A 14776-nucleotide genomic window follows, 5' to 3' on the forward strand; every position below is an offset into this window, starting at 1 on the left:
CACCCCGTTTTGAAGCCATCCTTGCTCTGTCTGCTTGACATTCTGTACCCTCAAGATGTATTAGGAACAGATAGTTTGCTTTTCCCATCTTCTTGTCGCTTCAGACTCTGCCTATGGACCCCTCTGATAATTTTTCCCCGCCATCCTCCAATCAGGTATCTCTATTTCAGCCTTCACATTTGTAGCAGATAGTCATTCCTTATACAAAAGTATTCTGCTCCTTTGGTCTTTCCCTGAACCTTATAGTTCTGTTTGAAGTGATACTTCTAAAAACTGGTTTTTGCCAACTGAGCTAGGGGAACAGCAGCTATAAGTGTGACTGGGACAAAACACTGGCAAGTAGGCACTTTATACACAATGACATTATTACTATTTTGTTTAGGTCTCTATTGCCTGCCTTAGTCATTCTTAACCTTTTTGCTTGTTTTACCCTGATGGCATGTGGAGCTGAGATTTTCATGGATCTGACTATAATCGCAAAATCTCCCTCAAATTAATCAGAGCCCATCATTTTTATATGTACCTTTGGGATTGCTCTTCTATGTAGGTAGATGCAAAATGGAACTTAAGGTTCCTTATATAGAAACTTAAGTTTTATTTCTTTGTAGCTGCAAGATGATAGAAATAGCTTCTTTGTGGAATCTGCTAGGCTAGAGTTAGTACGAACTTAGCTCTTAAGCCAGTTGCTTAATATTCTTATACGTTTAGGTTGAATGTGCTTAACAGTTGTTGAGAGTTGTGCTTTCAGTATAAACAGTCTTTCTCAATCACTTTAAAATATTGACAAGTGACTTGATAAAATTCTTTCATTTATCCATTTGCACTGAGGGAATATAGAAGTAAAGAATGTTATTGAGAAACCTTAAGTTTCTTGGGTAGGGAAATAAAAGCTGCTTACATCTATATATTAATGTAGTATCTATTTTTCATATCTTATTTTCATCAGCTAGCAAATGGAGTGTATCTAGGATAATGAAGTTACCTCTGTGAAGTCACGTTCATGCTGAGGATAACTTCTGTGGCGTTTACTTGCTGTTCTGTAACTTGGATAGTGTTAGAGGAAAGCTAGATACCTGAGAAATTAAGCTTTATCTTGTTTTAATTAAAAAAAAATAAAAAAAGTCAGCCTCTTATCTTCCTGTCAACTGTGCTTTCCATTTTTACTTGATTCCCACTTCCTCAGTCTACTTTTTGATAGCTGGTGTTTGGTCTGAGAATGGGGTTAGTCTGGTTTTACGTTATTTCTGTCCTTTTGGCGTGGCCTGTTGAATGTGATGCTGTAAATGATAACTGCTTTGTTCTTTCAGCAGCGTGATCAAAAGTATCTTGATGGTGTTTGTGGTAAGTTTTGCCATCTTCATAACTGAAAAGCTCCTCGTGTTTATTTTGAGTAATTCTAATGCAGAAAACAAGTTAACATAAGGTATTAGCAAACAATGGACACTGTAATCTCGCTCAGAAATCTTTTATTCTTATATATTTAACATTTTTTTGAGTACTAAAGAGTTGCAAAAATAATACACCAGTATGAACATAACAATTTAGAAAGTATATAGGTGTGCCAAACTAAATTGAATCTTCTTCAACCAGTGTAGCACTTAAAAAATACAAACTGGTAAATATAAAATATTTTATTCAGTGACTTCCTCTGCTGGAACAACTTCCAAAAGCATCTGAAGGTGCATAGTGATGGACTCTGAGGAGAAGAAAAAAAAAAAATGTTAGAGGCTTTGAGAGAACAGTATTTCTATGCAGACTTATTTCTAAGTGAGAAAAATTATCCTTGGGAGTAGCTGTCTGCCTCTTCCGTATTCCTATCTCAAACTTAAAAAATAAGGGGTGGGGAATAAAAGCAGTCTTAAGATCCAAGCTGCAACACTGCAGGGTTTCTAAACTTGATCTCAGTGGAGTGCAATGTTTCTAATGGCATAACTGCAAAATATTTAATCATCCCCAAGGGGCAGGAAGGATGGATGATAGATTTTTAAGTCTGTAGAACTACTAATTCTGTCTGTTCTGTCTCTTCAGCTGGTTCCATTTTCCCTTTTAGAAATACCTGTGTGTCCTGTTTTCCCTGAGATAGTTGCAAAGAGTTTCTCTTGAGACTATGCAAAATAGTTTTATAAATAGTCACACTAGGTTCTTGCAGCTTTCACTTTACTCAGCAGCACTGTGGCCGTAATGCTGTTAACCCTTTCTTTTAAGTATAGCAGAATTGATAACCTGAGCTAAAAGCGAAGTATTTTGCAGCATAAGAATGTATGTCTGCTAATCTTTAGTTAATGGCTAACACAATGTTTTGAAATATGAACAATCAAAAACCAAACTTCCCAGACAAAAAATTTCTGTTCATCTTAAAAGTCAGTTTCCTTGTACTACTACAGTGATATATTGCTTTTTAGTGAGTTAAGTTTTGTTTTTCCTGAAGTGAGGCAACACCTTTTTCACAGGAAGGAGTAAACAACAGTATTTAGTAAAGCTCACTATATGCTGCTCAATGTCTGGAAAATTGCCTCCCTCCACACCCTGCTCGTGTGATTTAGGTGGGATGGACTATCAGCTTCGTTACAGTAATTACTTAAGTATTAGCTGTGCTTACATAGCTTAGCAATGTTCTATTGAATTTGGATCTGGCTGTCTGAGGTATACTTACTTGATATTTTTCGGGGCCAGTTGAACTTAAAATGAACAAAAAGTACATAAACTATAAGTCCACTAAGTATAAATAAAACACAGTACAAATAGGCCAGTTCAGGTGCACTGATGATTGGTGCCAATACCAGTAAAATGGAGACTAATGTCACTATGACTGGAATGATGATGGGTACCTGCAAGATACAAAGCACAAAATTAGTTGTTCATTCTTTTGTTGCTCTTACAGAAGTTGAATATATGAAAGAAGAATATTTTTATTGCCTTATGCAGTTTTTCCTTTTAAAATTTCTGTAATTAGATGGGGCAATTGAAAGAGTAAGAAGAACATGGAAAATTCTTCTGCAAAATGATTGACCAAGATCTCTGTTGATATTGCAAATTGCAGGGTGAAAATTTGTGTTCTAATGAACATGGGACCTGACTCCAGTGCAATGACCTGGGGTCTTATTTTGGGTACTCTTTCAGTGGTAATCTGCTGACTGCAATTTTCCATCCCTGAAAATCTGGCTTGTGCCCATGGTCTATGCAAGTAAAAATAAATGTTATGTCATCTTTTCCCAGTCCTTACAAGCTTTGTCCTAGTGCAAAACTGGAACAAAGGGAACTACAAATAAATGGCTAGGTTTCAGGAAAGGGGGTGGGGTGGGGGGGGACCTAAAGAAGGAGGAGTCTGCCTGAGGATGTTTAAATATCCAAATGTTTAGGAGTAGTTCATGTTTCAGTTTTTATGGGAGTGGAGGAAAAGCCATACTGAATGCTGAACTTACCCTGATTGGTCTCCTGAGTTCCTTTCTTGTAAACCTCATAACAATGAGCGCAAGTATGGTTAAACCATAAAACATCCAGACTGCAAAACTAAAATAATTTATGAGTGTGTCAATGTCACCAGGGATAATATAAATAATAGCAATGGCCCCCTAAAAATGAAAACAAAAATTAGCCATTATAAAAGAAGGCTGAATGAATGTGTCAGTATGGATGTATGTTTATGGTGTTCCAGAGTGTGATCCATGAATGCTTTTGGTTAAACACTTGGGTGTAAGTGTATTGCAGCACCTTTAAAGATAGTGTCCACATTCTGCTAACGTGTTTATTTTTGTGTGCAATCTTATTTCCGTTTAAGTCAAAAGACGTACAATTTGTATGCATTGGTCTGTTGTTGACTGTGTATCTTGGAAGAATATATTTTTAGGTTATTAAAGCTACAGGGACTCAACAGAACAATTGAATATTGAATTTACCTTGTTTTACCCTGAAGATAAGATAAATGGGCAAAATATATAAAAATAACAAGATAATGTATTACTGAATAGAACTGGTTTTAGTGAGATATAAATGCATTCTTAGAAGGAGGAAATAGGGTAGTGATAGCTTGCTTTCAGGCATCCTGTGAAATAAAAGGTTTGCCTAATGCTAATCATTCATTTAATTTTTTAATTTTGTTTTCATCCCGTGGATTCTTAAAAACATTTTGATTTTAAAATTCAGTTCTGGAATGAAAAGTGTTCAAGTTAAGAAACTTGGGGGGCAATTTTCTTGTCTAGATAGTCAAAGATATGTGTCAAGACTGCTGGTAAGAAATTGTGAAAGCACATATTACTGGAGAATTTTTGTTGATAATTTTTCTGTACTTAGAATATATACTCACATAAAACATGATAGCAGGTGCTGGTGTTAAACACTTAACACTGATGTAGGATAGCACCTTTAGCATGTGCCCTTCACGACCTGCAACATAAACAAGTCTGACAAAACAAAAACAAGGCAGTATAGTTAGTGGGGCAACTAGATGTTAAGTGGCGATATTTTAAAAAAAAAAAAAAGTACCATTCATTTTCAGGTTTGTTTTATTGTGTGGCTATATCTGGCTACAATTTCATCAGTATTTCCTTTGATATGCAATGGGATTTAAGGAATATTGTAGTAGACTAATTTATGGGAGACAACAGTATTAAAGCAGTGAACTTGAAATTAATTCTGAACTGGTATTGAAGTAGTGAACTAGAAACTAATTTTGGAATCATTAGTTTGCACATTAAAATTATTTTGGAAAAAAATGTTAGCTCCTGTGTCCCTTTTAATTAAATACTTCATTTTTAATTTGCTTCATATTAAAAAGCTATGTTGACAGTGTTCTGACAAAAAAAATTCTTTGCAGGCCTATCATGTTCAGATGGATTTGAAATATGTTTTTAAACAGTAAATGGAAGCGTTGAACAACTGATAGAAAGGAATAGGTTCTTTTTTTCTCTGTTCTTATCTTTATCATTACTGGTATAGCCATATTCTTACTGGTGATTTTTTTTAACTGTTCAATTCTTAGCTTTAAACTTGATGAGTTGAAAAAAACCCAAAACTTTTGTGCTATACCTGCTTTGAATTAAGAGTGAGAGACCTTATTTTCTAATTTTTCAAGCCTCCATAGCCACTACTTCTTTTTAAAAATTAAACAATATAGCTGGATTTGCAGGTACTTCTTAATTACATTTTGTACATTTGGATCAGCAGACTTTGTGTGTAGATACATAAATGTATAATAGATTTTTCCATCCTTTAAAAATTTTCATTTTAAGGTATTTAGAATGAGAGCTTACCTGCCTGCAGTAAAACAGGTCCCATTGGCAGATCCAATTGCAGAAAAGGCCACAAAGAGAGGAACTATCCAAGAGGCTGGATACAGGACTCTGTCTCCAAATGTCTGGGATATAGGATTAAAATTAATCACTTCTGTCACTTTAACTACCATTTGGTATATTCAGTAATGTTGGAGCCTCTTTAAAAGCACAGTAAACTGGTATCTAAGGTATGTTACTAATAAAACCATATATTTGTGTAGTTATTAAGGAATGCTTTGCCAAATGAAGACCTAGATTAATTCCTGAACTGCTTTATTGTTGTGGTGTTTGAGATGCAGCATCTGTAGGAAACATTGGGAGATAGATGTAAAAAATATGCAGAAATTAAATTCTGTTAAAGACCCTGGTTTGGGGATGTGTCTGCAAAACAAAAATAGCGCTGCAGCAGAGCGCCATGCATACACAAGCTGGTTTCAACCTATATGGAAGGAGTAACACTAGTAGGGACGGCATGACAACCTAGGCCTTATGGGTGAACAAGTCAAGGACAAGCTTGTTAAGGTGTTCAGTTTTTACCTGTGCCATGGTATGTTAGTTGTTACTGCGGGATGGATTAAGATCTAATGTAGGTACATTGATCTACTGCAAGGGAATTTGAATGAAAACTTTTGGGACAGGTAGGTTTTGGGGTTTTAGTTCGGGTGTGGTTAAGTAGTCCTGGTAAATCAAGCATAAAGAGTTCTGGTTTTGCACAAGTGTAACATCAGTGTTGTTTCTTTGTCCAGTCATAGGAGGCTCAGCAGTGCTAAGCAAGAAGCCTACTTAGAGATGTATAGGCCTCTTTATACAGTGCACTCCTTTTGCTGTGCTGCCTTTGTATGGCTCAGCGGCAGTTCTGAGATTTTGTTGTTAATTTAGTCTGAGTTTAGTGCTAGGTGATGTGTGTTGTTCACAGATTCTAAGTTTAGTGGTGTATTGAAGAGGACTAGTTCTTAAACAAGTTATAATGTGGTATACCTTGCTGTACCTCTTGGTGCAAACAAGGTGCTGAAATGCACCAAAGTTCCACATTTTAAAAGACGGTATTTTTTAAAATGTTTAAGTATTTCTACATTAGTGTACTTCTTTACTGTGCTACACTGCATTTTGCATGCATGTCGCATGCTGTTTGTTTTCCACAAAGACTAACATTAGGAAAAATTGCTGCATGATCTCTCAATAGTTATTTTGGAGACAAATGTACCATGGAAAATTTACTGAGTAGAACAGAAGGGACAAATGTGTTTTGTTAAGATTTTAGAAATTATATAATCTTTAATTTTGTCTGCAATAGTATGTCTGGCAATAATGTACAAAGGATGGGGTTTAGCTTTGTTAAGAAAAAAAGCAAGAATATGGTGAATTACGGACTATGTGCTGTTATCTCCAGAATGACAAACTTTGATTTACTGTCAATTTTGCATGTGCTTGTTTCTTGGAAATATTGAAAAGGGCAAAGCAGCAGTCAGGTGCTATTTTTCCTTTCATCTTTTTGGCGCTTATAGAAAACAGTCAACTTCTGAGCTGTAGTGTTTACAAAATGTTAGTTAAAGACTGCATTGCTTTTGCTTTTTTTTTCCTTGGGATATGGCAGAACTAGTGTTTAAATTAAGCGTTACTAAAATAAATTTTACATTAAAAAATGACAGTAGATAATGGGGGGAAAAGGTGATGCTGACAGCTGAGACAGAAATAAATTTCTGTCTTAAGAAAAATTACAGGTTCCTTTTTGCTCATGCCTTTAATGTACACAGCCTTCTTCAGATGCTCTATTACAAAATAAAGTGGCTTACCACAGCAACTGCCTGGGACTGCAGGAGTTCTGTTGAAGTCATTACGGTGAAATATGAAATGTTTATCAGAACGTAACAAACTGTAACCAAGGGGATTCCAATAATTATAGATAGCGGTAGATTTCTAAAGAATGCAAAAGTAAGAATCCATCAGCATTGCTATATCACTGGTAGAGCTGTCATAGTAAACTGTGGACTCTTACTTTTCCCCATATGCTCTTTAGGTGTATTTACATTTCTTTGTTGTAGAGCCATGGAAATCAGGATTTAGAAAAGAAAAAATACAACTTTATGCAAATTTATGAAGTCTGTAATAGATGCTAATTAGCTCTGTCTGTTAGTGCTCAAACCTTGAATAACCATTGCTTTAAAAACCAAACCAAAATACATGCCTGCTTCTACAAAAATGTTGTTTGATTTCTGTCATTAGAAATGTTGCTTTCCTATATAGTTTTACCTGTAAGGATTTTTAAGTTCTTCTGTGATGTAATTGAGTTGATTCCTGGAAGGAAAAAGATCCATACAGTGTTATTAGCAGTCAGGTGTTGACATACTAATATATTGTAGAGTCGGGTGTTATTTTTTGTGTTACTGTTTTTTACCTTTTCAGTGGGGGGAAAAAAAAAACCAAACCCAACTTATCGTACAACTTATCTTTTACATGATAAAACTGCAGGACAAAAACTATGTGAGCTTCTTGTCCAAATGCTAACCTCTTGGATACACCTTCTTTTCCTCCATTATCTTTTCCTCCTCAGTTTTAGAAGTATCTCATGAGATTTTGAAACAAGATTGTCCTTGTTCTTGGATAAAATATCCCAGAGTAACAGAACAAAATTTTTGGCAGACATTTATCTCGGATCTACAAGATTGCCTTTGAACTTCAAGCTTTGCAATATTTGAGTCTCTTCAAATACAAGCACAAGTGTACACGCATTGCAAGGACTGAAGCAAGTCTGCTAATGTTTCACCGTAGTTCTGTAAGTCGTGTTGTCTGGAAAACTGGCATAAAAACCTTTTTAAGCATTACACCTGTCAGAACTGTAATTTCCAAAGACTCATTTTTGCTAGAGTGTGTAGTCCAGATCGAAACAAGATTTTTACTCATCCACTTCTGAAAATATGAGGAGTTGGTATTTACAGTTCAACAGGCTAATTTTTAAGTGATGGTGCCTGGTGGTTGCTTATTTCAATAATTATTTAGGCACCAGCTTTCCCACTACCCAAAAAAATCTAGCTGAATGACTGAATTAGCAGATATACAGCAGGGGCTCTGGGAACGCCATTTTGTCTAACATAATGGAATTGAACTGTGTTATATTCTCCTCATTACCACAGTATCTAAGCATCTTCAGCAGCAAAGCAGTAGCCCTTTCAGGATCTAATAACATTTTTCCCTAATAAATAGTAACCTGAAGATTTTAGGGGGCCTGTTGGGAGGGTTTTTGTTTGTTTTTTTAACCAAACTGGTGGTGTTTTCCAGAATTCATTAAGAGATTCTTAATAAGTCAGATGTTAACTTTTTTAGATCACATCTTTGAGTTCTACAGGGAGAGAGTAAACCAGTTAAAGGCTCTTAAACTGCACCCATTAATGTCAGTAAAGATACCTTACCATCCATCATATGCCCAGAGTCCATTATAAAATGCCAAACCGATAGAGCTAACAGAAATTTTACTGTCCTTGAAAGAATCTTTAAAGTTTTCAGTTTTTCCTGCAAATAAAACAGGTAACTGATCAGTGTTGAAATTAATTCCTTTAATCCCCACAGATGAAGAAACATTCCAATGTGTGTTTTTCATGTTCTGAAACTTCTCAATTAGTGCCATTTTTTTATGAACTGATCTGTAGTGTTGCATTTCCCACACTGCTTTCCTTCTCTAAAAGAAAATACCATAGTTCTATCTAGAACTAAATCACTTAATAGAGAGCCTTATTATGCCACTTTTGTCAGTGGGAAATTCTTAAATGATTGTAGCAGAAGCTGAAATAATTTTTGTTGAACCTTATGAATTCTGACATAATGTGGGGGTTTTTTATGTCCTCCTGTACTAATCAAACACCTCTACATATTTCACAAGAACTAGACTTCTGTAAGTAAAGTATATTTAATTACCTTGTGCAAGGAGAACAATTCCACTTACAATAATGATTGTGACAATGATCATTTTAGCAGCTGTGAGAAAATTCTGGACATAGCTTCCCAGCTTCACACTCACTGAATTCACTATTGTAATTATCACTAAAAGAAATAAAATCATATTTCTGCATTAAAATTTGTCAGAATTGAAGGAAAAGTTGCCTCTTAAAACCTCCGCCCGCTCCCCATTTATTGTACTGCTTTTTCCTTCTGCTCTTTGTTCATACTTTTTTTTTTTTTAACATACTGTGTTTGGATAATTCTTTAAATGGTTAAGAAAATCAGTTTTATGAATTAGATTGTGATAATACCTTTAACAAAAAGAAAATACATTGCAGTTACACAGCATTCTGGTAACTACAGAAATAATATCTCCACACTTAGCTTTTCTTCTTTTTCTGCTAGAGGTAAGTATTCATTCCACAGCTGTATCTATCTCAGTAAAGAATAAAAGAAACTTAAACTGGGAACAAACCATTTTTAAACCTATCCTTTTTATATCTTGTTTAATTAGTTATTGTGGGAAGGACTCGCTGTACTGTGTTCCAAAGTTTTCTGTTGCTTTCAGTGTAGGGTCGCTTCCTGATGCCTTCACGAAGATTAACCTGCTGAAGTCTTACTGTGCTGAAATGCATTCATTGATGGGCCTGAACGGAAATCGCTGTGCAGTTACAGATCTTGCCTCTTTAATAGGAAAAAGTATGAATCTTACCAATGGCAGCTGCTGCAAGACACTTGACGACAACTTGGGGCGGATCGCAACCCGGATAAAAAGGAGCCGATGCGTATTCCGCAAAGCTGAGACAAATGATTGCAAATGAACTGGGCTTTGTGACCAGTAAGCTTGTCCAAGAAAACAAAAATGCTGGAATTGGGCCAAACGCTTCCATGAGGTAAGGATATTCTCCCCCAGATTTTGTGATCATTGTCCCAAGCTCAGCAAAACAAAGTGCCCCTGAATAACAAGAAAAGCATTTATTATCAGTTATTTAGTTCATGCACTTCTTAACTGTGACTGGCTAGAGCAGATGGTAACTTTTTCGTAGGTAGTAAAGTTAAGATATGCAGATATATACAATGCATCATTGCTTTTTCATGTTTCAGTGCATTTTACTATATATGCAAAATAAAATTTTACTTACTTATGAGCAATTGAAAAAATACACTGAAACTATTAAGTTACAGTCCAGAATTTACTACCATTTGTGTTTAAGACTTCAGCAAATATAGTACAAACATTCTGATTTCATATTAAATTTCCTTTTAAGAAACTAACACTATAAGAAGCATCTAAATGATAACTGCACTGGCTGACCTACCTTTTAGAAACTTAGACTTGCTGCGCAATTTTGAAGTACATCTCCTAAACTCAGCTTTAAAGTACAATGATACTTCTAGATTTATTGCTATATCTGGCATTTTGCTTAAAAATTTTTTTGCATATGCTGTGTACCTGACACAATGCCCAAAGAACTCCTTTTTTCTTCTTGAAATATTCTGAGATGCTTACCGCTAAATTTTCAGATGATAGAATATTAGATTTATGCAATTACACAGGCAGAAAAATAGCAGAAGTACCTAGCTCGCTGTCAGCAAACTTCAGATTTTGCCTGTGATTTAAGTAGAAAACTATTTTCTTTATTACAGTTAGCGGATGAAGTGAGCAAAACTGAGACTTGCTTTCAAAATTATCTAAAAATGTGCTTTACAATTTTAAAAACATATCTTTTCTAAATAGCACATATTTTAAATTTTGCCTGAATGCTGCTATACTGATCAGAGTCTGACTGATTTTGGTCTAGCCAATTTGTGAAAAAACAGTAGTATGCAGAAATAGTAGATACAAATATTTAAGCAAAGATTCAGATTCTTTGTTGACTCATTTACCTAATGTCGCAAGAATTCCACAGGCTGCCCAGATGATTAAACAAGGACCCACAGCTCCAACATTGGCAAGTACTGATTTTGGAGAAACAAAGATACCTGAGCCAATAATTGTACCAACGATCATACAGATTCCACTGATGAGGCCCACCTTGAAATAAAAGGAGACATTTTGGTAAAGTAACTTCTAATAATTCAATAATTACTTTTTGGTTTAATATAGTTACAGCATTTGTCATTACCAATTTACTTTTTCAGCTTTTGACATACAGCTTTTACTAAGCAATATATTAAACTATGTGAAATTTCTCTTCTCTTTTCTTTCCAAGATGCATACACACCCTGTGGCACACTCCTGCTGTTTCCGAAAGGAAGGACTTTGCCTGCCCGTGTATTTGCGTTATTAAACCATCCTTTGGATTATGTAGAACTCAAATCTAACCTTGTAGAGGTGAGCATCCCTTTTCCGCTCTTTGATTAAATTCTGCATTTCTTTTATGAGCACTTGAGGAATTCTGAATTTTCTAAGCTTCAAAAATTTGCTTTCTTGGATGGAGTCTGCCTTTTTTTCTTTAAGCAGTTGTCTTCTTCTCCTTGCTTCAGCTATTTGTGCAAAGGGGTTATCTTGATACTGCTAGGTGGTGAAAAGAGCATGTTCTCCTGACTTTTTAGTGTCCTATGTTTCATGAAACTACTAAGACTTGAGGCATCTCCTAAAAAAACAGTGACATGGGCTACTGAAGTTTTCCTGTTAGTTATGGCTAGTCTAATAACCAATATTTTGCCAGTCTTGGCACCAAACTAAAACCACATAGAGAAATCTTTTTCCAGGTTACTTAAATTTGAAGAGGAATTCCACTCCTTTCTGAGAGAAGTGCCACATCTGTTTTCTAAAGCATCCATGCTTTTCCAGAGGATACACATTTTCACTTGTCTTTCTGTACCAGTGGCTATTTTACAGCCATAAAAACTGACAAACTTTCAGAGGCAATGAGCTGAACTGTCCACTTCAGCCCCTGAGAAGTATATGTGGAAAGAAACAGTAAAGTTTATGAAGTGTCTCACTTGATCAACTTTGAAGTGATCAGATAGAAAAATAACTCAAAGACTTAAAAAATAGGTATTCTTACTTTTTAATTGTGTTTATATCAGAGCTATTTAACTAGTAATGAGCAGTTTCCTAAAATGTGAACCAACCACACTGTCAAGATAGTAATACAAAAAAAAATTCCTGCTAAATTGGGGGACAACTGCAGTTTTTGTATTGTGATGCATGTGCAGATACCCTCCTACTGCCTCCCTCTGCCAGCCACGCACATGGACTGAAGGGGGAAAAGAAAAAGTTTTACCTGCTTTTGTAGGTTCATCGTTTGGGGTTCATGACTCTGAATGGATTGTCCATCCTCTTTTCCGTTGTCCGCTCCTTTTCTTTTCCTTAAGCTTTCTTCACCCATTTTGTTTACTTGTTGAAATCTCTAAGGAAATAAAAAACAAAATATCAGTCTAGCATATTAATGTTTGCTTGAGTTTTGCTCATATATATGGGTCCAAAGTCATGCAGTTAAATATTGCCAGAAAACATAAACACACACACACACTTGCTCACAGGTAAAGGACTTCCATCTAACTACCTGCTTGGAGATTAAATCAAAGAGGTGTTATGCCTGCTTCACCTCAACCAACTGACTTGCTGTGGATTTTCCTCATACCCACCTGGCAGTGAATGTCTGTCTGTCTTCTGTCTCGGGTTACATTCAGTTGAGAGGATCTCCTTACTGGAACAATCTAGGCTTTATAGCTAGTTCCTCCTTTGAATTCCTCCAGAGGTCCAGATGGATTTAATCTTTCTCACAAAAGCTAGTATGTTTTCTTATCTAGGAGACCTTCTTTCTGATCTTCGTTAAATTAGGCCTTGTCTCAATTCCTTGGAGATGCAAGTATCTGCTAAACCAAGTGTTGTCTCCTGTAATTGTCTAATTAGCAGCTCTTTGCCTCAGCATCACCAGTCTTCTCCGTGTTGCCTCAGAGTAAATGTCTTCTACCGAATGGTTTGTTCTGTTTAAAATTAAAGTGTGAACAGTTTGTTTTCTAATTTAAATTTAGGCTTGTCACTTTTTTTGTGAGGATTTTGCTTGTTTCCATAGTACTGGAATAAAACACAACCTGAGGTAGTGAAGGAAATCGATCAGGTTAGGTCCTCACTCTTAAAAGTTCATTCAGTCAAAAGTCTCTTCTCAGACCCTACAAACTACTAGAATCTGAATGTTGAAGATGATTTTGCAGTTCTACCGACAGCAGTTCAGGAACACATCATGTTTAGGCAACATAGGTAGTATCCAGTAATCCTTGGCTACAAAAATTTAGCATTTTTAACTGACAGAACAGTTATCTCAGTACTGCTGATCTTCAGAAATATTTGGGCTATAAAGACATCCAGTCTATGTTTTGAATTGAAGATTTTTAAAAGAAACCATTATGAATCCCAACTTTTAAGATTAGACCTACAATAGAAGATTGCCCATGTAAGGAAAGCATGGCTTGGGTCACTGGATTTTATTACAACTTTGTGCCCAGCTTCTCTCTTCAAAGTCTTATATCCAGAATGTTTTAATCATAGTCTTTTAGAAAGTCATACTTTCACTTACCTTACGTATCTATATTTGTTTGGTGTTAATCAGGCTCCAGGAATCTTGGTATAGTGTATTTCTTTATTTCGCCCGTTAGATTTACCAGCCAGTTAGGCAGCAAGACATGTCCATGTCTGAAACCAGAATATGCAGAAGCAGCAGCAGCTTAAGTACAGAGGTTATAAAAGGTAATCATTAAACCCATTCTCAGCCAAGAAGCTTTGAGATAGGAACCACAGGTAAACCAATAGTCCAATTAGTTTATCTTTAAAAAAAAAAAAATTCTTTGTTCCATTTGTGAGAATGTTTGTCCAGTACCTAAGTAGTATATTACATAGTGAGAGTGAACCATAATTTGAAGACTATTTTGATGGTTTTATATCAAGCGTTTTCTTAATTTAGAAATACTTTTGAAAGATAACATTGAATTAATTGTTGTGTTATGGTGCATTAAAAACCATCTGTCCAGATGTTAGCTGCATCCTATAAAAATAGTTGTTTTTATCTTGAGAAATCTTTCCTTTGTTTTTTATTAACCTGAAGGTCGCTGAGTGGGCAGCTTGTGTTCCCTTCACTTGCTGTTCCAATTCATTTTTCATTTTTTAAATGTTTAAAAATCTTGCTTTAGTGAAAAATGCCATTCTCTATTTCTATACAGTTGGATATCCAGGAAAAAGGTGTTATCCCCAGTAACGTAGCTTCTTTTGTTCCTGATAGTCCTCCCTAAAATACTTGCAAAAAAACCCTTAACCATGTTTCAGTTCATTGGTTTTGGCAATGCAGTTCCACAGCTCCTTTCCTCGAGGACACCCAAACCAGTAAGTCCTGATCAACCTCATCTAACTTCAGCTGACCTTTTTCAATATGCATCTACTGTTAAAAGCTATAAGATGTACTGGTATTAGTCACTGTTAAGGTTTGTTATCTTGTTAAGATAATGCCTCATGAACAACAGTACTACAGGACTGGAAATAAGACCAAATTTTTGGACCCAAGTATCAACAAAACTGTCCTGGCATGATTTGACAGTTGTTTTCTTTTTTTTTTTTTTCTTTTTTTTTT

The 14776-nt window shown here is 35.6% G+C and overlaps 1 protein-coding gene across 1 annotated transcript; it reads right to left on the bottom strand.

Annotated features, from left to right (window-relative positions):
• Positions 1 to 1631: 1631 nt before the first annotated feature.
• SLC7A9 (solute carrier family 7 member 9) lies at positions 1632 to 12959 on the bottom strand. Its single transcript, XM_035893604.1, has 13 exons — positions 12801 to 12959; positions 12437 to 12562; positions 11091 to 11238; positions 9916 to 10158; positions 9180 to 9305; positions 8678 to 8777; positions 7521 to 7565; positions 7064 to 7187; positions 5250 to 5353; positions 4304 to 4400; positions 3423 to 3572; positions 2654 to 2828; positions 1632 to 1696 (listed from the first exon to the last, which is right to left on the bottom strand). The coding sequence occupies exons 2-13, from the start codon at positions 12539 to 12541 to the stop codon at positions 1632 to 1634; spliced, it is 1482 nt and encodes a 493-aa protein (XP_035749497.1). The 5' UTR covers positions 12542 to 12562; positions 12801 to 12959.
• Positions 12960 to 14776: the final 1817 nt, after the last annotated feature.

Source organism: Egretta garzetta, unplaced genomic scaffold (assembly GCF_000687185.1).
Source record: "Egretta garzetta isolate BGI_Z169 unplaced genomic scaffold, ASM68718v1 scaffold354, whole genome shotgun sequence".
Lineage (NCBI taxonomy): Eukaryota > Metazoa > Chordata > Aves > Pelecaniformes > Ardeidae > Egretta > Egretta garzetta.

Coding starts and splice junctions, on each gene's coding strand:
- SLC7A9 (XM_035893604.1), bottom strand. CDS start 12,541: ATGGGTGAAGAAAGCTTAAGGAAAAGAAAAGGAGCGGACAACGGAAAA. Junction 3,573..4,303: donor CACCTGCTATCATGTTTTAT/GTGAGTATATAT, acceptor TTTCATTTTTAG/GGGGCCATTGCTATTATTTA. Junction 1,697..2,653: donor CTGGCCCCGAAAAATATCAA/GTAAGTATACCT, acceptor TCTTCTCCTCAG/AGTCCATCACTATGCACCTT.